At 44.8% G+C, this 25,363-nt stretch overlaps 1 protein-coding gene across 1 annotated transcript; it reads right to left on the bottom strand.

Moving 5' to 3' along the window:
* Positions 1-584: 584 nt before the first annotated feature.
* LOC121607802 (zinc finger C3H1 domain-containing protein-like) lies at positions 585-24,496 on the bottom strand. Its single transcript, XM_041938775.1, has 35 exons — positions 23,801-24,496; positions 21,802-22,203; positions 21,285-21,478; positions 20,740-21,157; positions 19,878-20,089; positions 19,555-19,678; positions 15,722-15,816; positions 15,434-15,625; positions 14,923-15,084; positions 14,486-14,623; positions 13,514-13,632; positions 13,280-13,420; positions 12,715-12,889; positions 12,500-12,628; positions 10,441-11,094; positions 10,199-10,308; positions 9,654-9,785; positions 9,445-9,566; positions 9,247-9,348; positions 9,039-9,167; positions 8,310-8,487; positions 8,010-8,196; positions 7,295-7,483; positions 6,966-7,203; positions 6,682-6,787; positions 6,304-6,502; positions 5,815-5,909; positions 5,607-5,711; positions 5,401-5,505; positions 4,602-4,764; positions 4,412-4,512; positions 4,048-4,149; positions 3,339-3,378; positions 2,853-2,915; positions 585-1,454 (listed from the first exon to the last, which is right to left on the bottom strand). Exons 1-35 carry the CDS (start codon positions 24,354-24,356, stop codon positions 1,359-1,361), a joined length of 6,273 nt encoding a protein of 2,090 aa, XP_041794709.1. The 5' UTR covers positions 24,357-24,496; the 3' UTR covers positions 585-1,358.
* Between the last annotated feature and the right edge of the window lie 867 nt (positions 24,497-25,363).

Consider the following 25,363-nt stretch of genomic DNA (forward strand, 5'->3'; position numbering starts at 1 on the left):
GTAGGGTCATGTGACCATGGCTGCACTAACTGTACTGACAGCATGTGTCTGCATATCAGCATCATCCTCAGTTAGAAACTGACTTTGATGACATCCCTCAGATGAAAAAAGTTCTGTTTAGTGACTTTGTTAAACTGGCAAATAAAACTGAGTTCAGTCTAAAGCTGCTCCCAGATCTGTCTTGAGTGGAGTCTTTACCTTCCTACTTTGTCTTCAGCGTCTCTTTGATATCAGACATCATGATGTACAGCCAATCACCTGCTGCAATGACCCAGTCTGACATGAACATTACAACCATGTGACCAGATTAACCAGTTTACTTTTTCCATTTAAACACCCCAAATAAGATTAAAGCTAAATATGATTCCTGACTGCAGAACTACGTCATATACAACATGAACACGTGACTGTAACGTGAATCCTCGTCTGGATTAATTCAGCGTTCATGACGTTTTTAAAGAAAACATAATTTGAATCTTCTATCAAGGAAAAACATCTCAGACATTTGATAAATTGTCAAGCAACAGATCAACACAAAGACTTCAGCGACACAATAAAAACTCAGGAGACGCGTTTTTTTTTTATCTTTAGAAAATAATTTAATAACATTTAAATTCAACATATACATAAAAAACAACAGTGGAAGGACTTCTCTCCTCTCCTTGCTAATACTCTTTAATCATATGTAGAATTCTGACAAAAAGAAAAAGACAAATTGCACATGAGAGCATGTTAGCGAGGTCCTGACTGCCTCTAACAGTGCTGCTGGTCTGCAGGTGGATCAGTCTCTGTGGCAGTCCCTCTTTCACACATTCAGACCGGACGAAGCCAAATAGAAAATACTAAAGCGGCTCCACGCGCAGATCCATAATCAAAAAGTCTGCTTTTGTTTTTCTTTGATCACGTTAACAAAATAAAAGTCTCGTTTCTCCTCAGGAGACAAAGAAAAGACAACGTGCAGATGTTGCAGCATCACTGGGGGGGTGGGGGTGGGGGGGTTTCCTCAGGGGAAAATTGAAAATTGAAAACAAAACGGGGGGGGGATGAAAATCCAAATGAAAAGTGACAGGAACAAAAAGAGGGAGGACATGAATTAAAAGAGAACAAAGGCAACACTGTGTCACTCAGCAGCTGGATACTTACGTACATGATGTGATTTAAGCTGCTCCAGACACACTGGAGGCAGCTCGGGGTGTCCGAGGAGGAGGAGGAGGAGGAGGAGGAAGGTCTGTCTTACCTCATCTCATCTGCCTGCTCTCACTCAATCATCTACAGCTGATTGATTCATTGATTCTGCTTTGAGTTTATTGTGCAGCTGATGGACGTCACTCATCTTCTGTCTCATCCACTAAACTGAGTCACTCACTGAGACTCACTCCCACCTGCTGACACCTGTCCAGGAGCCTCCTCAGTCTGTCTGTCTGTCCTCCCTCTGCTGCTTCAGACAGCACCCGCTGCAGGTGGAGGGAGAGGGACAGGGGAGGAGACAGAGAGGAGACAGAGAGGGGAGGAGACAATGAGGGAGGAGACAGAGAGGGAGGAGAGGGGGCAGAGAGGAGACAGAGAGGAAAGAGGAGAGGAAACAAAAAGGAGAGGAGACGGAGAGGGGGCAATGAGGAGACAGAGAGGAAAGAGGAGAGGAGACAGAGATGGAGGAGACAGAGAGGGAGGAGAGGGACAGGGGAGGAGACAGAGAGGAGAGGAGACAGAGAGGGAGGAGACAGAGGAAAGAGGAGAGGAGACAGAGAGGAAAGAGGAGAGGAGACAGAGAGGAAAGAGGAGAGGAAACAAAGAGGAGAGGAGACGGAGAGGGGGCAATGAGGAGACAGAGAGGAAAGAGAGGGAGGAGAGGGGACAGAGAGGAGAGGAGACAGAGGGAAGAGAGGGGGAAGAGAGGAGACAGAGAGGAAAGAGGAGAGGAGACAGAGAGGGAGGAGAGGGGGCAGAGAGGAGGCAGAGAGGAAAGAGGAGGAAACAAAGAGGAGAGGAGACAGAGAGGGAGGAGAGGGGGCAGAGAGGAGGCAGAAGAGAAGGAGAGGGAGACAGTGGGGAGGAAGGGGGAGGGAGGGGGAGGGAGGGGGCAGCAGGTGAACAGGTGTGTATACAGGTGTGGCTTAAACAACACAAAGGCCTCATTGTGTCACTTCAGGTGTCTCCTATTAGGATAAAACCAGGTGATTCCAGTTTACACTTGCGATGGCTGAAGATGATTTAGATTTAGAATGATTTGATGTTAATTATTTTGTATGTCGTCATTCTGTCTGCAGATCACATCTCAGATCTGTCCTCTCCTTCATCAACTCACCTTTCAGCCACACCTGCCCTTAGCTTATGTGCCCACACAGCACGGAAATGATCCGTAATGTTGCGCAGCGTTATTTAACACACAGTAAGAATGTCAGCGTATGGTCACCATGGCGACCAGGGAAACTACAGGAGATGATATTACTGATCTGAATTCAGTGAACGACTATTCGGCAGCAGATCAATGAAAGAGAAACATCGACTTCAGTCTGACTATCTGCTCTGAGACGATAAACATGTCATAGAACTTCAGATAATAATCACATTAACTGCTAACTAAGCTACAACCTGCTGTGTTTAGCTCCACAGGTAGTTTGTTAGCAGCAGGCTGTAGATCAGCTTCAGGCTGTCAGTACAATCAGCTGCTGACGTAGCTGGGACGAGTAAACACTGCGTCTCCACCCTCCTCCAGAGCTGTTTTGAACAATGAGCCTTCTTGAAAGATCGATGGGCCCGAGACACGTGAAGTGACTGAGTGTAAACAGGTTCTGTGTGTTATGTGTTTGCATGTCATGCGTGTTTAAGACAAACTGAAGGAGGTAAATTACATCTTTCCACAGGGCAGCACACAGTGGAAGGTGATGGAGGGCCTGCTGACAGAGAAGTCGCACCTATAGAAGAAATAACATGAAATAAAAGAGGGAGAGGGGGGAGAAAAAGACACCAGACGCCAGAGCATTGTGTCAGTCACGCAGAAAAAAAAACCAAGTGTGGAATGAAGGCAGAGGTTCAGTCGAGTAAACGTACAAACACACCAAAGAACAACACACAAACAGTCAAGCAAGACGCTAAACCGCCACTTTACACATTACTGGTGATATAAAACCTGCAGAGGAAAGAATCAGATTCAGGAACAATTAACAATGATCATCAACAGCTGAGTGAGAAGAAACTAACAGAGCAGCCACATATTTCAGACTTCCTGCCGACTTCAAACATTCCAACTGTTGTAACAAAATGGAACCTGCTGATTGAAATGAGGTTGACTAAACTTCCTGTCGTTGACTGTCACATCCCCTCCATCACTAACTCACCTCTGATCGCTCCTTTAGCTCCCTCTCCACAGCTATCGCTCTGCCGAGAAACAAACAGTCTGTCAGCTTCTCTTAATGGATCGCGTGATTCTGGATTCGTCTCATCATCAACAAATCTCATATTCAGACTCAAACCAACAGCGTGTTAATCCGCCCCTCAGTGCTGTAGCGCTCAGCTCTGAACTCATTGGTTCCCACAGAAGACGGAAATCTTTAAAAACACCTCACAAATATATAGTTTCATGTTTAAAAAGATTCAGAAATTTCCTAAAGCAGCTGTGTGTGAGTGTGTGTATATGTGTGTGTGTGTGTGTGTGTGAGTGTGGTCATGGAAATGAAGGAACATGTGACTAATTGTTTTCAGTTCCTCTTGTATCATTTCAATCAATATTTCATATTGTGTCAGAAATATGTGTGTGAGGTTTTTAATTTTTAGTTTTCCAGTCATCTTGTGACCCTTTAGGTTTATCTATTTATTAGATTATAATTAAAAAGAAAAGAAAAAGAACCGTCACACTTTGGACTGCGTTTGTACAGTTAACTCATCCTCGTTTTCGTCTTCTTATGGGATTTGTTGACAATAACCAGAATCTCGTCAGACCTGTGGTTAAAGCTCAGGGGGGTTTCATAGACACTGACAACCGGATTTCCACACAAACTTTGACATTTGCATCACATCAGCGATTTCTTTGCATTTCTGTCGACTCACATTTTCCAGTTGGCCAGACACTTTGGAGAGTTACTGCTCAGCATCCTGGCCTGGAACTTCAGGTGTTCAATGTTTCCGTCCTGCCACTCTTGATGCAGCAACCTGCGCAGCAACATCTCAACTCAGAAATCAGCCAAAACAACAGCATCTGTCCCTGACACACACGCAGCGTTCAACTACCAGCTAGTCTACTGGTTACAGCTGCTGGTGCAGACGATCACCAGTTAACTCCACTGATTAAATCAGACTGAAGGCCAAAGACACGAGCGTTTACCTGCTGACAGTTTCTGAGTTTAGAAACAGAGACAACAACAAAGCCGCTGATGAACTTCATCCTGGTGTTACAGTGTGTGTGTGTGTGTACCTCAGGCCCAGTTCAATGTTGTTGGGCATGGCATATCTCAGCCTCTCCAGGACCAGTGCATGCTGGGACTGCGGCAGACAGCTCAGGTAAAGAGTCACAACCTGAAGTTACAACATCAACAAAGGATCATTTAAGCAGCTTCTAACAGCTGAGCAGCTGGGCGCACGCACACACACACAGACAGTCTTACCTTGTTGTGGAAGCGGTAGCAGCTCCAGAACTCTGCTGGGTTGAAGGGAACCTCCAGTCGAGATGGGACGGTGCTCAGGCAGCGCTGCACCAGATCTGAGAACACTTTTGACTGACTGCTAGCTGGACCGTGGACCTGCTGATGGCTGCTGAACAGCAGGTAACTGCAGAGACACAAACACAATCTGTGATCAAAGCTCAGAGCAGAAACATTCAGGAAGCGGCTCCTCTCGACGTCTCTCACCTCTTCAAATCACACAGGTCTCATGTCAGCTGATACTAATTCACGATCAATTACTCAGTAAACATGATGTGTGAGGGAAGGAGCTCCACTCTGCAACACAGCTGTACAGCCAGAGTGTTTCTGTAGTTCAACAGAGTGAGACCTCTTCTCTATAGATGATCTCACATCAGTTTCAGGAGTCACATTCTCCACTGAAACTGTCAATCATATCAGATCAACAGTTTGAAGCGTTTCCATGTTTAATATCAAAAAAATCGGGTGTGTCAGATGCAGTATGTACATGTTATTTCATATTTCATTTCTGATACAGATTTAATCATCATTATATATCTTCTGCTGCTGTGTATAGAATCATTTTTACAATGTGTACAAGGAAATTCTCTGACCTCATGTTCTTCATGTGATACACACAATAGGAACATGAGAAACTCTGAAAGTAAACAGAAACTCTGTGTAAAAGAAAACCTGATGGGGACTCTGACATGAAAAACGATGACAGCAGAGAAACGGTGGAGATAAAAACACAGCAGATGAAGCTCCTGCAGGTGACACTCACTCCATCCACAGTTTGTGAAGCTCCTCCAGCTGCATGGATGATGCCAGCGCTCTCTCGAAGGCGTCCACCGTGTCCTCCACAGAGCCGTGCAGCCACTGCCAGCGACTGCAGCGACAACCAGCGACACAGTTTAAACTCCATTTACATATTATATGTATTTTAGACGCAAACACACACGCGCAGACACCACACGCACGCACACACACCAGTGGATCAGGTGGAGGTAAGCCATCTGCTGACTGAGCTGCTCCTGAAGCTCCTTGATGATTGGACCTCTCAGCAGCTCCTCAGTGGCAAATCCAAGGATGTGTCTGACAGGAGGAAACACCAACACAGTGTAACTCATCTAAAGTCCAGTCTTCACTATGTTTCAACATTTATCACAGTGCCACACAGAGCTCACACACGACGTACCGCAGAACGTCCACAGGTTTCTTCTGACTCTGCTGGTCCTCACAGAGACTCAGGATGAATCCTCTGAACAAGGGGACGATGGCGCTCGACTTGTCCTGTCAGGAGAAAAAAAGACATCTAACCAGCTGTAATAATAATATAGTATAATAATACTTTAAAGCTTTATTTGTACAGCACCGTTCATACAGGAAATGCAGCACAAAGTGCTTTACAAGAATGAAATTAAGTAATCAGATTACTCCACTGCCTGGATTTGAACAGTCAAATGGTGAGCAGTAGCAAACAGACTGTGTTAGTTTCAGTTGGAGTGTAATGATCTCTCCATTCAGCCATCCTCCTTCATGCTGTTTTAGTCTGTATTCATTTCATGTCGTCTCATCTTGACTGAAGCTGAAGGTTGATTTCCACATGAATCTAGTTTCTATTTCATTCTGAAACACAAAAGTTCTCCACAAAGACTCTGACTTTCAAGCACGAGCCTGGGCTCACCTGAGCCATGAGGAACTTGCAGGAGTGATAGAAGACCTCAGCGTTGTTGGGACACTCGGCCAGAACGTGAAGCCACATGTTGACCGCCTGATCTCCGTCTCCTTTCCTGATGTGGAGGTCAGCCAGAGCGTCTCTCAGAGTGCAGGACTCAGGACAGGACCCCAGCAGAGACTCACAGAGAACAACACCCTCATCAAACCTGCCGGGACACACCACCAACAGCAATTTCACTACAGTGTTCAACATTTCTACATGAAATAAGTTCAATGAATGAAGACACTGCTTCCTAAAGAAGACCCACGTTGCACAAAGTCTCTGCAGGAAAAACTGAACTCAAAGAGGCAACAGAAAGTGAAAAGCCAGCAGCAGTCAGCTCACCTCTCCAGCAGTTTGTTGAGGAAGATGAGGTTGGTGTGAAGAGGCAGGCAGGCCAGCGTCCTCTCACTCTCAGACAAACACTCATCACTGCACTGATGGATGGCATCTTAGAGGGGAAACACAAGATAAGGAACTATGTCAAACTGAGAGACACCAATGATATGATCTCCCTTAATTATATATTCAAAAGTACCAAAGTTAATCAAGTTATCAAAACACATATCAAGTATCACTTTTTATACTGGTCTAAAATTGTGGTCGGTAGCTGTTTGGTGGCTCTGTACCTTGGAAGAGAGCGATGAGGATGTCAGGCGGTGTGCTGACGTCCTGCACTGTCCTCCAGGGCAGCATGAAGGACTCTCTGCTCACCAGCCTGGACGGACCGGACTCCGCCGGGTCGTACAGGCTGGACGGCAGCCGGTCGAACTCCGTCAGGTGGATGTAAGAGAGCCAGAGCAACGCACGGTCGCTGGGTGTCAGGCGTTCAGCTATACTCCTGTCGTGGGCTGATTTCAAGGCATTCTGCGCACAAGTCAAACAGGACAAAGGATGATTCAGAACAGAAGAGTCACTTCACTTCACCGCTGTACATCTCTTGCTGGTCATGTCTCACCTGTAAAATGGCCAGCGCGCTCTCCATCCTGCCTGTGAACAAGTTGAGCTCGACCCTGTAGAGCAGCGCCTCCATCAGCTGGAAGGACAGTTTGTCAGAGACACCAGCAGACGCTTCAGTGAGGAGAAACTGCACGAGGCGATCACACACGTAGTCCTTCCCTTCGAACGAGCTCTCCAAGTTTAAATACTGCAGAGAGAAAATCATACACACATAAAGACCTCGAAATATTTATGTACAGCTTGTAGCATTTTGTTTCTACAACACAAATGAAACAGAATGTGATCACCTGCTGATCCTTTTTGACATAAACACAACTGAAAAAAGCGCAAAGACAGTTTATTTAATGTCTGACCTCATCAGCGTCATTGATTTTTGTAAATTTCTGCTTATTCTGAATCCGATGCACGTTTCAAACAAGTTGGAACAGGAGCAAAAAAAGACTGGGAAAGATGTGGAACGCTCCAAAAACACCTGTTTGTAACAGGTTGATTGTTAACAGGTGACAACATCATGATTGGGTATAAAAGGAGCATCCTGGAAAGGCTCAGGCTCATAAATAATGTCAGTAAAACAGCTGTCAGAAACTGTAAAATATATCAGAAATGTGGCTGCTGAAAAACATTTGCTTCTGTTGTGTAGATAGAAACAGCCATGACTGAGCTGCAGCCTGTGGACGTCCAGCTCAAGATCACAATCCCTTAAAAAGACTTACATTCCACCACACTTTGTAGTCAGGTGCATGCTCCACAGCCATCTCACACATCTCCTGGACCTCCTCCCTGCTGCCTCGCCTGGAGAACAGAGACAGGTAGTGGCTCCACACCTCAGGGTTATCACAGTTATTCTCCAGAGCACGGGACAACGTGTTCAAGGCCGCTTCCAAACACTCTGCTGCAGACCTAAACACAAACACACAGCTTTAGATTCTCATCGTGACGACGGCAGTTAAATGAGGAGTTGAGAACAGAAAAGGAAGTAGAACCTGGAATCAGCTGGTGGTTTGGTGACTTACGTCTCGTTCTGATTGAGGTATTTGTATGCTAATTTGATCCACAGCTGAGTGTCTGCGGAGCTCTCCAGGACACTGGTCTCCAGGTTTGATATGTCATCCGTCTCACTGGCAAAATAACGTTTGTCCTCTGATGTGACGCAAACATCCAGAGCAGAAAGGCTGGTCTGAGCGCAGTCACCTGTACAAAGACACAAAGTCAGCAGATTATCTCCAGCTGATAGTGAACAAAACATCGCAGCACTGAAGTGACTGTGAAGATCAGATACTGATATAAATACGCTGAAGGATGCTGAGACTGTAAGTTCAATTCCTGCATGAATCTGTTCTGTGAGTCGGAAGAGTGAAGGACGTTAAAAACACTTCCTGTTTGGACTGCATGTAAAGGGACTGATTCTGATCTAAAGAGCAACAGAGATGATGTGATTTGACGACACCATGGCCTCTTGTTTAGTTCTCGACTGGTGATGAGGATCTCCGTCAGTCGACTTTCATGCACATCCTTTTGTTTAAAAAAAAAGAAAAAAAAAAAAGAAGGACTTTCTATGGCTGCTTTCAATAACACATTCTTTAAGTAGCTCATCTGATCATCCTGTGGGTGGATCACTCTTTAGACTTTATAATTACAATCCTTCCTGTTTCATTAACCCTTTTGTTTGATGAAAAGAAGGCAGACAGAACATCTGACATGTTTCTCTTTCTGTGAGCGGCTGCCAGTAAACACGTCCTCACCGTGTCTCCCAGCCGTCGGGTTTCCAGCCGCAGTCTCGTCCTCACTGTCGTCCTCTGGGATGAGGCTGCTCTGCGTCGACGGCTTCAGTCTCCACCTCCTCGTGTCTTTACAGGTGGTGAACGGAGGGACTGGAGAAGGACGAAGAGTTCACAAGTCTGCAAACAGTTTCTCTGATGACGATGAGAATTAAGAGAAAAGTTCACTAACCGTGTCGTTTGCTTTCGTTCACTTTGCTGACGAGGAGTACGGCCTTCTGGTCGATTCCCATTCGGTCTTTGTTTGTTCCGAACAGCTTCTTCATATACTTTTCTACAAAGCAGGAAATACTTGTTTTAGTTCCACTATACTATTTAAACACTTTGTTTAAATAGTATATTGACAGATATGAGTCCCTCTGTGCTCCACCTGTGGCAACGCTGATGTCCTCATCTGAGCTGCTCTCAGAACAGCCAATCAGAGGCAGATTGTATGACAGGATATCCTGGAAAAGTTGGTTTCCAGTCAAAGTGCAGTTTCTCATGTGCTGCCTGCAGGGCAGAGGGAGCAGACAGAGAGAATGATGAAGGTAACAAACGGCAGGTTCAGCAGAGAGTTAATGATGTAAACGTTCTCACCATCTGCAGTCGTCATCATTGCAGGTTCCTGTGAGATCAAACCGACAGAAACACTTTCTTGGTTCGATGGTGTTGCTGTATGTTACAGAGCTCAGAGATAACTTCTCCTTGGTCCTGTAATATGGACTGAACCTGAGACACAGAGAACACAAATATTCATCATTCAGAAATCTGCTGCTCAGCTGCTTTTGTTTGGATTTTAGAAATATTAAATATTTTAATTACTAAAATCCTAGTTTTTAGAAGCTGTTTGTGGTGTTCAGCAGCTTGCCTGTCTGACTTATTGTTTAGGTATGAGCAGGACCCTCACGACATCTGATACATGAGTCTTTCAGTTGTTCCAAACACATTTTTTTTGTTTTGAATTTTTTTCCTGCTTTACATATTTTTTATTGAAATTAACTACTTCTTTCACTTTATTGTTTTTATGATTTCACTGAAATCATTTCTGTGTTCTACGGTTATATTTGTACCATCTTATTAACTTGTCATTTAGTGGTAAAGCACTAACCTGTATGAATAAATGTATCTGAAGTGAAATGTACCTGTATGATCTGAAGACCAGCAGAGGGCTGTGATATGATCCAAAGGGAACTGGTTTCAGCTCTGAACTCCCTGATTGGCTCGTGGCTGCGTCCACCTCCACTGAGACCACCTGCAGTCACAGAAAAATAACAATAACATTGATTGTGAAAATGAAATGAATAAAATCACTTTATGCTAACACAACACAACTTGACTTCTGCAGATACCCTGCAAGAAAGTATCTTAACATTCTGCTGGTCACCTTTCCAGCAGGGGGGTTGTCAACATTTTCTCCCAATCTGTGCAGCTCACTCAGAAGTTGCTCTCCCAGCCGGGCCTGCTGCTGGTACCTCAGCTTCAGAGCGTCCACATCCAAGCCCGAAAACATCTCTGCAGGAGGCTTGGAGCTGGTGGGAGTCTTGGCAGGTTTGGTAGAGCAGTTGTCTTTAGCTGGAGTTAAGCTCAGCTGCTCCAGGTTGGGTTTGGTGAATGTGCTGTTGGACTGAAGGAGGGAGTGTCTGCGGCTTCCTTTAGCAGCAGCAGCAGCAGCAGGTGCAGGTGCAGGTGCAGGTGCAGTTTCTGATTCATGATCATCAGCCTCGGGTACGTCTTCACTGTCTAGGGTTAGTTTGTCCTGGGTGAGGTCGTGCAGGGAGGGCTGGGGTAGAGGGAAGGGGGTGGAGGGAGGTGGGAGCTGGCTCTGAGGTTCAGGAGGGGTGGAGGCTCGAACTGGTGGCTCTAAGAGCAGATCTGATGGGATTCCTTTGTTGCGGAGGGCCTGAGCCTCCTTCAGCTTCTGGATCTTGAGGGCGTACTCAGACTCCAGCTGCTGCAGCCGCTGCTTCTGGGCGATGAGCTCTGCAAAGTGACGCTCTGATCCACGAGGGGCTCCGTCCACACGCTGCAGCTTACTGGGCTGAGAGGGACGAACGGAAAGTTCATTTTGAGCTGCATGTGTATGTACATATAAACACAAATGTAAAAAGAAAGACAACAGTAAAACGGAAATGACACTACCAAATAAACTCAAGCACCAAAAGACATTACAAGATTACTCCGACGGCTCTGAGATCACTTTTGTTTGTTTGTTCTTATCATTAACACTTGTAATTACCACCATTTATCTGACATATCTGTATTAGATTTAAGCCCAATGACTTTGAATGAATAGCTAAAAGCTGTCCTGTCGCATTCCCTAGTATACAACAATGTATTTACTATATAGTAATATTTTCAATATAATTTAGTATATATATATATATGCTAATTGTTACTGCGTCGTGTTAGCTGGCTACTAAACAATGCTAACTTATGCTATCAGAATACAAACATCACTCTGTCAGATATTTAATTCAGATAAAGCTAGCTGTGGAATATGGATATAAAAACGGGTTTAAATTAACACTAAAAACTATTACAACGTGTCAAAACGGCCTTTGTTATCAACACCCCAACAGGTAAGAACACCACAGGTAACTTACCCAGCAGATAAGCTACCCGTGTTTTTAACTGTTAGATAGCTAATGTTAGCTAACTGTACGTTAGCATATTGCTAATTTTTGCTAATCGAGAAAACACACCGGTAAAATGCTGGAGTATCGAATTAGCTAACTTCTTATTACCTTGCAACAGTGTCGTTTAACACGTCAGACGGTGTAGCGTTAAACTGAGCAAACAAACGGCATTAAACTCGTTTCCATGTCCGCCGGTTGGACGTTTCAGATGTTCCACTGCTACACGGTCGGTAACGTAACGTTAGCGAAGCTTCTGTTCCGCACATCAAAACGGAAATGTCTCCAATGATCCTCCCAAAAATCTACTTACAACTTATGTTTTTCTGTAGATAAGCAACAGTCTCTGCTCAAATGAGGGACTCTTCTGACAGGACAGAGTCAGGGTCATAGATCAGATACAGATCAGCAGTTCAGGGTTATTCAGAGACAGTATAGCGACATGTCCAGTTAGAGCTGGAACATCTGGAACATGGTGCTGAGAGTCACAAGGAGCGACTGGTTTCCTCTAAAAAGTCTGGACTTTTCATAATAGATTGTTTGTTTCTGTTATTAGTTTAGCAAACATTAAGCCAATAACTCACTGGTTTCACATTCTCAATTGTGTTTTTTATTCTGTTTTATTTCACAGTAAACTAAATATCTCTGTGTTTTGGACTGATCGGACAAAACAATTATCACTATGTTCTGACATTCTACAGGCTGAACATCTATAATGAAACATATGGTTTGAGCCTGAAGTGAAACGAGAAAAGATGAAGTATAAAGTACACTACAGATGGACCTCAAACGACAGACACTGTTGCTCACCTGAGTCTGGGTGGAGCCTGTTCGGCGTTTTGATCCTCTGCCGGCAGTCTGCTGAGCCTGAGTCAGCTCCTGCTCCAACCTGACAGTCAGACTCTTCTTTATGGACACTCGGTGTTCAACACGATGCACCTACAGAGGGGGAACCAGAGGTCAGATACAAACCAGGACTCAAATTCAGCAGGCTCTTAGGACCAGGAGCACGTTTTTCCTCTCACCTGTTCCTGCAGCTTCTTCAAGAGCGTCTTGTTAGCGCTGACGATCTTCTCCGAAGCCTGCAGCTGCTCCCTCAGTTTGGCCACCTTCCCCTCGGCAGCCTTCAGAGACTCCCTCTTCTTCAGCTCCTGTTGGAGCAGGTGTCTCAGCACGGCCTCGTCTCTCTGCAGCAGCTCCCTGTGAGACAGACTCGGTCAGTAATGCTTTGAACACGTCATTCTTCTACCAGATTCTCAGTAATGTCACAACATATATAGATAGCAGAGGTGGGTGATAGTAAAGCTCTGAAGCTTGTTTCAATTCACTATGGAGCTAGTGTCGAATGAAGAATATCACGTAACCGATGGCGTCCAAGGCCTCAGAAACCACTTCACTCAGTTTGACAGTATCAGACCTAAACAACGTGGTCGACACATTAGTGTGATAACAGACCACTGAGAAATGTGCCAATGGACATTAGAAAGTTTCCAAAAGATTTAAACCTTCATAAGGTTTTAAAGGAATAAAAAAAATGATGAGTGTTTGCTGCACATGAATGTGCCTGCTCGTGTGCGCTGAAGGTCTCACCTGTGTTTGCTGAGTCTCTGCTCTGCTTCGGTCAGTTTCAGCTCTGCAGCTGACCTTACAGGTGAGTCCAGCACTGAGTCAGAGACGGCAGGTGAGGTGCAGCTCACGCTGTGATCCTTCAGCATCCTCTGCTTCTCCCTGCTGCGACACACCACAAACCCTTTCCTCTGTTAAACATCACAGGTGTACCACGGTGTGATTTTGAGCTTGCAGTAATGGCAGTATTTGATTTACCTGGCGATTTCCTCTTTGAGCAGGCGGTACTCAGCCTTCTTGGCTTCAGGTAAAGCCTCTGGAGTTCTGACGGGGTTGTTCTCCTTCTCAGATCCTGATGCTGCTTTAGGCTTGGCTGCCTGGAAAAGATTTTTGTTGTTGTGTGTTTAGAGGTTTTATCTGAGACGATGTCATGTCCCTCCGTCCCTCCCTCGTGGCCCAAATGTTGAAAAACGCGTACTAAAGTGCCCTCTTGGGAGCCAAAACGCGCGTTAAAGTGCCCTCTTGGACACCAAAACGTGTGCTAAAGTGCCCTCTTGGGAGCCAAAACGCGCGTTAAAGTGCCCTCTTGGACACCAAAACGCGTGCTAAAGTGCCCTCTTGGATGCCAAATGCGTGCTAAAGTGCCCTCTTGGATGCCAAAAAGCGTGCTAAAGTGCTCTCTTGGTAGCCAAAACGCGTGCTAAGGTGCCCCCTGGGAGCCAAAACACGCGCTAAAGTGCCCTCTTGGACGCCAAAACGCGTGCTAAAGTGAAGTCCTTTTCGCCCCTGCCCTTCAAAAATCTGTGCACGCCACTGCCCTGTGACATATTACTGATTTATTATCCACACATCATCAACTGTCATTAATGAAGTGCTCCTGTTGCCACATGTTTGTTGGTCGAACAGGCTGCTGTTTGTCTACCAAAGCAACAGGTGTTATCCCTGTGAAACCTGTATGCTTTTTAATTTTTTTTTCTTTATCAGCATGTATTTGAACTGACCACATTAGTAGGAAAACTTTGGAAATGACCCTAGTTTAACAAATAGGCTTCACTTTGTCCTCCAACAGAGCTGAACCATTTATTCTTCATGTAAACATTAAAGCCAGGTGACGGGTTCCAGGTGTTTCAACGAAGCACAACAACATTTGTTTTTTTATTTTACATCAGTCATTTATCACTATCAAATAACAACGATTTAACCCACAAACTTTACGTTTTCTAGACCCACCTCCACGGTCCTCCTGGCCTCTTTGATCATGAACTCCAGTCCTCCAAACGCTGCCTGTGTGGAGCTGCAGGCGTCCATGTCGGAGTCACTGTCGTCCGAGTCATTCAGAGAAACCACCACCGACTTGTGTCTGGGCAGCTGGAGGGAAACAGGACAACGATCAGGTGAATCCACTGATCCCGGACCTGTTACTGTCCACTAAACACTGAACCTGTCGGTCTGTGGCTGCTGCAGGATGAGGCTTCACATCATCATCATCAGAGGTGGAGTGCTACTGCAACATGCTGCTCTAAGCTTTACTTCTGCTTGATTAATGTGAGGTTTAAACTGTGTTACAATTAAACATGGTTTTATTGTGTGAGATGAAGATAATGGTGCAGCAGAGTCTGGTTCTTGTGGGGTGTGTGTGTGTGTGTGTGTGTGTGTGTGTCGCTCACCACCAGCGGCGCTCTGGGAGTGTGATGTCCTCTGGTGAACTTGTTGCTTCTGGACTGAGACACCGTGTTCAGACTGACGGTGCTCAGGTTTCCTCTGGTCGGCTGCTGAATGCCTGCAGGAGGCTGACAGCTGGGAGACTGAGGACCACTGCTGCTCTTCTCCTGCACAGAGAGAGGAAACGGCAAGTTTGTGGTCAGAAGGACCAATACGGGCCCACATTTATCCAGACTGTCAGAGTGTGTGTTTGTTGTGTGACATGTGATCGACTATCTGGACCTTCACTGTCTGTCTGTCAGAAAGACAAACACAGGTGACAAGTGAGGCCCTCACTGAGCAGCTCCATCCTCATGTCAAGTCTCAGTTTTCTGAAGCAAGCTGCAGTTTAACATTTACACGCTCTGCAGAGAGTTTATAGAAACAGAAACATCAGCAGCTTCACGAGGAGCTGCTTTCACCGTGATGGAGTAACACCACCGACAGTCACAGCAGAGCCAACACTCAGACACAAACCTCAGTCGCTGCCACTCGCTTGCTGGCCATAGACATCAGACAGGTCTCCCTGAGCAGCATCTCCTCCTCCTCTTCCTCGTCAGCGAAGGGAGGTTTGGGAGGAGGCTCCAGCTCGTCCGGTGGAGGGGGTAAGGGTGGAGGCGGGGGAGGCCCACCAGACAGCATGGGGGAGAGGAACGGCTGAGAGAAATCCTGAGAGACAGACGGTGAAGTTATTGTTAACTCAACAACTCTGCACAACAAAGGTTTCTCTATGTCAGCGACAGAGTGAGACGGGGGGGGGCGTACCATTCCAAACTGAGGGGAGTCGGTCACATAAAGAGACATCTGAGGGAAACATCCCGGATCGTCTGCAGCCAGCTGGTTGTGTGTCGGCGACGGCACTGAAACACACGGCATGAACACATTCATTATAGATTTACATGGAAACAGGAAGTCCCAACAGGTTTGTGTTGCTTTTGTCAAATGCATGGAGATGATGATGATGATGATGAAGGTTTTCTTCGAGTTTTCTACACAGTAATTTTTTTTTTTTTTTTTTTTACAATTTTTATTTATTTGTTTTTGTTAACAATATTGTAATACAATCTCCTCTAGATAATGGAGAATGAAAAAATCAAATAACAAACAACAACAACAAAATCAACCAAACAAACAGAAAATACAATCATTAAGAGCAGAGCCTGTATACAGTTATGTAAGATCTAGTCTCTCCTTATATAATAACCATTTCCTCCATCTTTTAACAAACAAGTGTTCTTTCACTTTCAACTTGTATGTGAAATGTTCCATCACCAATATGTCGTCTATGATTGACATCCATTGTTTGTTACCAGGGGGTTCAGTCTTGAGCCAGTTTTTAGTAATGGCCTTCTTCCCAGCCACCAAGAGAATCTTAATCAGATATTGGTCTCCTATATGCACTGATCCATCCAAATGTCCAAAGTACAAAACAAGGCAAGATTTAGGAATCATATATCCCAGCACATTGCAGAGAACTGAGTGAACATTCCCCCAGAAGGGCTGAATATTTGTGCAATTCCAAAAAATGTGTGTGTGATCTGAATCTATGTCATTACACAGTCTCCAGCATGGCTGGTGAGTATTCAACTGTTTGCTTTTGATTCTAGGTGTAACAAAATATCGAATTAAATTTTTCCAATTAAATTCTCTCCATCTCAGTGACTGAGTCGTAGTTTGATGTGCTTTCCATAGATCGCACCATGTCCCTTCTGGAATCTCCTCACCCAGCTCCTGTTCCCACTTAGTTTTAACATATAATGTCGACTCCATTTTAGATTCCATTAAGCAGCCATATAAAACAGACACTGCTTTTGGGATAGGATGACTATATGCCTTAACCAGTAATTTAACGATAGGATGAATTTTATCCTCATTTATTTTGATATGTTTTATATAATAATCCCTTAATTGCAGGTATCTAAATAAATCCTGATTAGTTAGATTGTGTTCATTTTTTAGGTCTTGAAAACTTTTCATTTCATTTTTTTTTAAAGTTGTGCATATAGCTGTAATTCTCTTTTTTGCCCATTGTTTAAATGTCTCATCAAATTTACTCGGTGCAAATTTGTCATCATAAGCAACCCATTTTAATAATCCGATTTCTTTACCTATTTTTAATTGTTTCACTGTGGAATACCATATATCTAAAGTAAAAGATATCACTGGGTTTAAGCTATGTTCCCCTCTTATGTAAGTAGAAGATTCAGTTTCCCCTATAGTTGTTTGAATTGGTTTTTTATGAATAGAAATTTCAATATCTTTCCATCTAGCTACATATCCTTCATCACACCAGCAAATTAATTTACGTAGTTGCGCAGCATGAAAATACTCTTTTAAATTTGGGAGTGCCATTCCCCCTTTATCTTTAGGTAATTGCAGGGTGGTATAACGTATTCTGGGTCGTTTACCTCCCCACACAAATCTTGATATGCATTTATCCCATTTGTGAAACTGTTCTTTTGGTACATGTGCTGGTAAAGACAAGAACACATACAGTAAACGTGGCAAGATGTTCATTTTTACCACATTGATCCTATCGATTAATCCCATTGGGTATGTAATCCATCTGTCAATATCTTCCCTTATGTTTTTAGCAATGTGTTCATAGTTGCTTCTATATAATTTGGAAAGGTCTTTAGTTATGTTTATGCCCAAATATTTGATTGATTTGGCAGCCCAATTTATTTGCCACTCTTTGAGTTGTTGGTTTGGTGAACAATTGAACATGAGGACTTGAGTTTTAAGTATATTCACTTTGTATCCTGAATATAAACCAAAAGTTTCTAGAGCTTGTGTAAGCTGCTGAAATGAATTAAGTGGGTTTTTTAAATAAATTATAATATCGTCCGCAAACAGCCCTATTACATGTTTTTGTTGATTTATATCTATGCCAGTTATTGAGGGGTCTTGTCTCACCATCTGGGCCAACGGCTCAATGTATAAGGCAAACAGTGTTGGACTAAGGCAACAGCCCTGCCTAGTTCCTCTCTCCAAACTAAATCTACCTGACAGAGAGCAATTGACTTTAATCCTAGCTGTGGGCCTGCTATAGATAGACCTGATGCATTGAATTGACTTACTATTGAATCCAAATTTTTCCAAAGTTAGATATAAAAATTCCCAATTGACTCTATCAAAAGCTTTTTCTGCATCTAAACTAATCAAAGCAGCTGGTATATTATCTTTGTGTATTTTATGTATAATATGTAATGTTCTTCTAATATTGTCTTGTGTTTGTCTATCCCTAACAAACCCACATTGATCTTCGTCTATCAGGTCTGGTACAAAATTTTGGAGTCTATTTGATATAATTGAAGTGTACATTTTGTAATCAACATTCAATACTGATATCGGTCTATAATTTTGGCAATAGTTCTTGTCTTTTAGGGGTTTAGGGAGGATTGTAATAATTGCTTCAGTCCAGGAGGGAGGGATCCTGCCCTCACTCATAACCCAGTTGAAAGTCCTATGGAGTAGTGGTGTTAGTTCTTCACTAAACTTTTTGTACCACTCTGAAGTGAATCCGTCACTACCAGGTGCCTTATTTGATTTTAATTTACCAATAGCTTTCCGGATTTCATTAATTGTTATCTTTGCTGTTATCTGTTCATTTTGTTTTGTGCCTATTGAAGGTAGGTCCAGGGAGTCAAGGAAAGTTATAATTTCTTTCTGATTCGAAGCTGGTGACTCAGAATAGAGTTCTTTGTAATATTCTCTAAAAATATTTTCAATTTCTTTTGGCTTATATTTGGGTTTATTCGTTTTTGGGTCAAAGATTTTATTGACTGTGGTTTCTGCTTGTTGTTTCCGTAAGCGTCGTGCTAACATCTACACAGTAATTTAATTGAGGGATCACAGCTGTTGCTTGTCTTTAATGTGCACATCTTTACGTTGTTTTCTGCAGAACAGTGATGAGGTTTAAAAGGATTTGATCAAATTCAGAATCGAGTAAATCCACTTGAATCCCTTCATGATTCTCAGATTTACCTTTCAACACCTGTAACCAATTAAAAGATGAAATGAGTCACGTTTGTTGTTGGAATATAGCCGAGTCTAACTGACACGAGATCAGCTGATCCTCAGAGTCAACACTTTGTTAACTAGACACTCAGTCCACTGGCAGAGTGATGCATCTGTTTACTCACAAACAGAGAAACAGACAGACAGAGAGACAGACAGAGAGAGAGACAGACAGACAGAGAGAGACAGACAGAGAGAGAGAGAGACAGACAGAGAGAGAGAGAGACAGACAGACAAAGAGACAGACAGACAGACAGACAGAGAGACAGGCAGAGAGACAGACAGAGAGAGCGAGAGAGGCACACAGACAGAGAGACAGAGAGAGAGACAGACAGACAGATGGACAGACAGACAGACAAGGTGCCAACATGTTTTCGTTTCGTGAGTGCAGAGGAATAAAAGGTTTCTGAAGTAATCTGTTGCCAATCAGATCCGAAATGGAATGGAAGTGATCAGCAGAGCAAAGAACAACAGATCTACTGTTTGAATGATCTGATCAGGACCGTACAGCTCGTCTGCCACCTGTCACGTTATGACGGAACATAAACCTCCAACAATGAAAGCACAGCTCTGCTCACCTGGTGAACTGGTCTCGCTGTCCGTGTCCATCGCCACCTCGTCATAGTTGTCATACTGGTAGAGGTTTCCTGAGGCGTCCACGCCCTGTTTACCTGCAGACTTCCTGTGCTCCCGATCTCTGGACTGAAGGACACGGACACACCTCAGTCCCCTTTTCAACATCACTTTCCATCAGTCTTCTATTACCAATAACTGAGCTTTTGCTCCAGCTTCAGTTGTTCATATTATTATTTATAAACACTGTATTTATTATCCATATCTGACTCATATATATATATATATATATATATGCATACATAGATACAGCAGAGTCCATCCTTACTTTACTGCGTGTCCTCGTCTTCCCTCCCACCAGCTTCATGAAGCGGTTGTACTGCTCGTCCTGGTTGGACAGATCGCGGATTCTGCGGATTTCGTCCTCTCGTTTGCGTCGTTCTTCCTCTTCCTGTCGCCGTTTCTCCTCCTGCTCTCTCTGCTGCTGCAGCTTCCACGTCTTCAGCTGCTGCTTCCTGGCCGCCTGCTTCGCCGCTGAGCCTGAGGGTAGTATTAATATCACACAAGTAATGTTTCCACAGTTTTCATGGTTAGAAGTGACTGTCCGGCCTCCCAGTGATCCCATTATTATCCATATATAGAAGAAAATAATCAAATGTGATGAAGTCTGCGACGGTATGGTTACTTAACACAATCTCTTCATTAAATTTACAGTACAATTACTGTACGGTGATATATACCGTTACCGTGAGATTAAATTCATACATTGTGATCGTGCACAGGTGGATTTAATATGATATTGTTTAATAAAAGGAGGAAAATGTGACAGTGATGCTGATTTCAAGCTGCTGGCAGGTAGAGACGGACTGAACACAGCAGAATCAGTTCACTGATCAGTCGACAGTGTCTCCTCTCATAACCACACAAACAGATCTCAGATCAGCAAGTTTGACTGTTAATTTCACTGTGAGACAGTCAGCTGGCACCTGGAGTCAGGGCAGTTCTGTAACCTGCAGCAGGTGTTCATACAGTGAACCAATCACGTCACAGTTTACAGGACTGTCAGACTGAAAACAACCTTTTCTGTATGCTGTGATAACTTCACTTCACCATGACGACATTTATCAACCCCAGTGAATCCTGTTGATTTGATCCAGCAGCTGGGACCACATGAAGGCAGGTGATCTCACCTGTACCGATCATCTTCTTGGCCATGTGCGGTTTCCCTGGAGCTCTGCCTCTCTCCAGCAGAGGTTTGGGACCAGGTTTAAGACTGGGTTTGAGCCTCTCTCTGTCTCTGTCTGGAGGTCTGGGCCCAGTCTTGGGTCTGTCTCGGTCCCTGTCCAGAGGTCTAGACCTGGTTCTGTTCCTGTCTGCAGCGGCGGCTGCGGCGGCGGCGGAGGAGGCCGACCTCGTGGTGACTCTCTGCCTGCCGGCTGGAGCAGCTCCCGAGCTGGAGCTTTTCTCCTGGACCACTTTAGTGATCCGGTCTTTGCTCTTCTTCATCACCTGCTGCTCCTTCTGCTGCCACTTCTTGCTGGCCGACTGCAGAGCGAGGAGACGCAGCTGCAGCTCCGACAGCTCCTCCTCCTCCACCTTCACCACCGGCTGCGCAGCAGTGTGAAAGAGATGCAGACTGTTAAAGCAGTGTTATTTTGGGATGTATGTCTAAAACATCACCTCTCATGTAACCACCATCAGCATCCATCGCACCACAAAGCACCATCAGTCCCACCTTGTCCGGAGAGATGACGGAGTCCTCGCTGGAGGCCGAGGACTCGCTCCGACATGAACACTTCTTTGTCGTTTTCTCATCTTTGTCTGTTTCTTCGCTGCAGCACGGACACGTCTTCTTCATCGCCTCTGACTCTTCATCAGCCTTCTGCTCTGGTTCAGCCACAGCTTGTGTTGTTCTTTCTTCTACTTCACCTGACGACCCACACACGCACGCACACACACACACAGACAGATACACAGGAAGTGACACTTTAAAATTCGATGTATTTGTATTGTTCAGTTCTATTGTACATTTATGACTGCTGGACTTTTGAGGTATTTTCTAACTTCTCAAACTAATAAAAACATAACAAAAATAAACAGCAAATAAAGACAGAAGAGTGAAACATGTGAAGCTCGTCAGTTTAAGTTCATTAAAAATGATAGATTATCAGAATCACTGCAGATGAATTTGATGTCGATGAACTTCTGGTTTCAGAACAGCAGTAAAGTTCAACAGTTATTTTTTCGCTCACCCTCCTTCTGAGCATCACCTTCGTTATCCTGCTCCGCCCACTTCCTCTTCAGCTCATCCAGGTTAATGGGGACGGGAAGTTTTTGACGGAGAGGTTTGATGTTGAACGCCTGGAACACTTTCCTCTCAGCTGTGTCCAGCTCGTGGGGTTCCTCTGGACTCTGAGCTGCTTCGGGTACTGGTTTGGTCTCTGTAATACTGGCAGTGTTGTCTGGGGTCTGGTCTCCAGCAGGGGACACGTTGGGATCCAGAGCCATCGTCTCCTCTTTACGGATGCACTCCAGCTCCAGCTGAATCTGCTTGTACTTGGACAGTAAATCTTCGAAGGACTCGTCAACACTGTTCTCTGGTTTGGAAACATTGTGAATCGGTTTTCTCGCCTGGTTCCTCCCCTGCTGCTTTTCTGAGGTCGGATGTTCAGGAAAGCAGAAGTAGGGCTACAAATAACGACTCAACTGCTAATTATTTTCTCAATTTATTGACTGAATAGTCATCTAGTCTATAAAAGTGGAAAAGTGTCAGTCACAAGTTCCAAGCTGACAAACTCAGACATCTTACTTTGTCCAACCAACAGACCAGAACCCAGACAGAGATTCACCCAGAATCCAGATTCAGTTTACTGTCACAGGAACAAGAAAACCAGCAAATATTCCCATCTGAGAAGCTGGAACCAGAGAAAGAAAATGACTTCAACATTTAATCCATCCACAGTAATCGTCTCTCTCAAAATGCTGAACACTGAATATCTGAGTATGAGTAGGTTTCATTGCTGGTGATAAATGTTAATATCAGACCAGTGCATGATGTTCTGATTCCAGGAAGAAACTGCAGAAATATAATTAATCTTCTGTCCTGTGGGATCTACTACACTGACACCACCTGCGCCGTGTGATCCACTACACTGACACCACCTGCGCCGTGTGATCCACTACACTGACACCACCTGCGCCATGTCATCCACTACACTGACATTAACTGTACTGTGTGATCCACTACACTGACATCACCTGTCCTGTGTGATCCACTATACTGACATCACCTGGATAGTGTGATCCACTACACTGACACCACCTGTCCTGTGTGATCCACTATACTGACATCACCTGGTCAGTGTGATCCACTATACTGACATTAACTGTAGTGTGTGATCCACTACACTGACACCACCTGTCCTGTGCAATCTACTACACTGACACCATCTGTACAGTGTGATCCACTACACTGACACCGCCTGGACAATGTGATCCACTACACTGACACCACCGGTCCTGTGTGATCCACTATACTGACATCACCTGGACAGTGTGATCCACTATACTGACATTAACTGTAGTGTGTGATCCACTACACTGACACCACCTGGACAATGTGATCCACTCCATTGACACCACCTGTCCTGTATGATCCACTACACTGACACCACCTGTCCTGTGTGATCCACTACACTGACACCACCTGTGCTGTGTGATCTACTACACTGACACCACCTGTCCTGTGTGATCCACTACACTGACACCACCTGGACAATGTGATCCACTACACTGACACCACCTGTCCTGTGTGATCCACTACACTGACTCTCATAAAGACAGAGACAGGAAGTTCACAGCTTCACAGCAGAAATGAGTCATCATTTTCTGGGTTTTGTTTTCTGTTCACATTCCAGCTGTAAAGTGTGATTCATCTCACCCATGAATGTTTTCTGTTCATCCATGAACATGGCAGCAGGTCTGACTGGGACCAACAAGCTGTTAAATACAGGTTTTTTTTTTTAAAATAAGATGATAGATATCCAGCCGGGGACAGACTGCACTCTATACAGATTAGTATTAACACTCTATAACACTGTTATAGCCAATCTGGTTATTAGTTCACATGTTTCTACGACATTAATATTATTATCTTGAGATAGCTGACATTCAAAGGCCCGCAGGGAGCTGTAATTCAATCAGTGTCCCCCGATGACTGTTGATTTTGTGGTGTAACAAAGGAAAGGATACGTTTTCTCGAGGGAGAGTCTTTCTTGATGCCGTGACTCTCTACGGGCCCGTAACGACCGAGGGGACCTCTGGTGTCTCCACGTCCCCGGCTGCCTCGGTTCCAATTGCCGCGTCCACCGTTCGGCATGGCCCGGTGCCTGAACCTGCCCAGGGCACCGTGGCTCCGCTCCCAGAAGCTGGTTCGCGGGCTCGTCTCGCAGTGAGGACCGAGCCCCGGTGGCGGCTGCAGCAGCGGCGGGGGAGAGGGTGCAGGAAGCCGGTCGGGCCCGCTCGGCCCGCACTGCTGCCTGTGGCTCGGGGGAAAAGGGCCGTGTCCGTGAGGTCCGCGGTTGTATGGCATCAGGAGACGGAAATCTGGCGGCTGGTGACCCATGTGCGGCAGCATGTTGTGTGGATGTTGGTGAGGTTTTCGTGTCCGTGGAGGAGCGCCGCGGCCGGGCCTGTTACCATCCCCCCGTCGGATCGGCATACTCTCCTCGGTTTCATCATCGCAGATCTCCCCGTCTTCGAGCTCTCCCTCCTCTCTCGGAGAACGATGAACTGTGTTTAAATCCATACTGTCGTTAAGGCCAAACTGACTGCTGATTGTAAACTCATTGGACTGTAGATGTTAAATACATGTTGTCGTTTCACCGAAAATTTGATATGAAGTCAGTCTGCTCTGAAGATTAGCTCAGACAGATAGCTTCCTGTCTACGGCTGCTCATCCAACTCTCGCGATACAACGAGACTTACGAGACCGGAAGCTGCCAATGTCAAGAGAGTTGGCTCTTGTTTTTCGGCCAGTCTGAGTTTGAACCAAGTGATACAGAAAATGATAATGTCTGACTGTAGTTCCGGTTTGCCTTTTGCATAGTAAGACCATAAATGGATGTACACGCGCTAGTATGTAAAACACACACACACTGTATGCAACATATACACACCATCTGCATGTGGAAAAAACAAACCTAAATGCCTCATAAGCAGATTTTAATGTGAGAAAATAATTCTACAAATTGAAAATGTAAGAAAAACACAGGAGTTTTCAACTTCTAATGATTCAGGCTATAAATTGTATAACCAGCAGCATAGGACATATACAGGGTATACAGAGCTGTCATGTGAGGAGGACCCACAAAGATACTAGAATGAATAGCCATGGGTGCAGAAGGGCCCCACAGAGAACACTTTTGTACATTGCAGGGTCACAGAGAGACTGAGAACTGACCCAGGGATTTGTGGTTCTGTGCCAGTGGAACCACCTCCAGATCAGTGCAGGGAAAACCAAAGAGCTGGTGGAGGACTCCTGCAGCTGCAAACACGACTCCTACACCAGTAAATATCAAGGGAACAGACACTGAGGTGGTGGAGTCTTACAAGTACCTGGGTGTTCACCTGAATAATAAACTGGATTAGACTAACAATTCAGAAGCCCTGTATAAGAAAGGCCAGAGCACACTGGATGTGCTTAAGAGCCTCAGGTACTTTGGTATGCAGGGGGGCACTCCTTTTTTGACTCTGTGGTGGCACCAACCATCTTCTATGGAGTGGTCTGGACAGGACAGGAAAAAAACAAACAGA

Source organism: Chelmon rostratus, chromosome 6, assembly GCF_017976325.1.
Source record: "Chelmon rostratus isolate fCheRos1 chromosome 6, fCheRos1.pri, whole genome shotgun sequence".
NCBI lineage: Eukaryota > Metazoa > Chordata > Actinopteri > Chaetodontiformes > Chaetodontidae > Chelmon > Chelmon rostratus.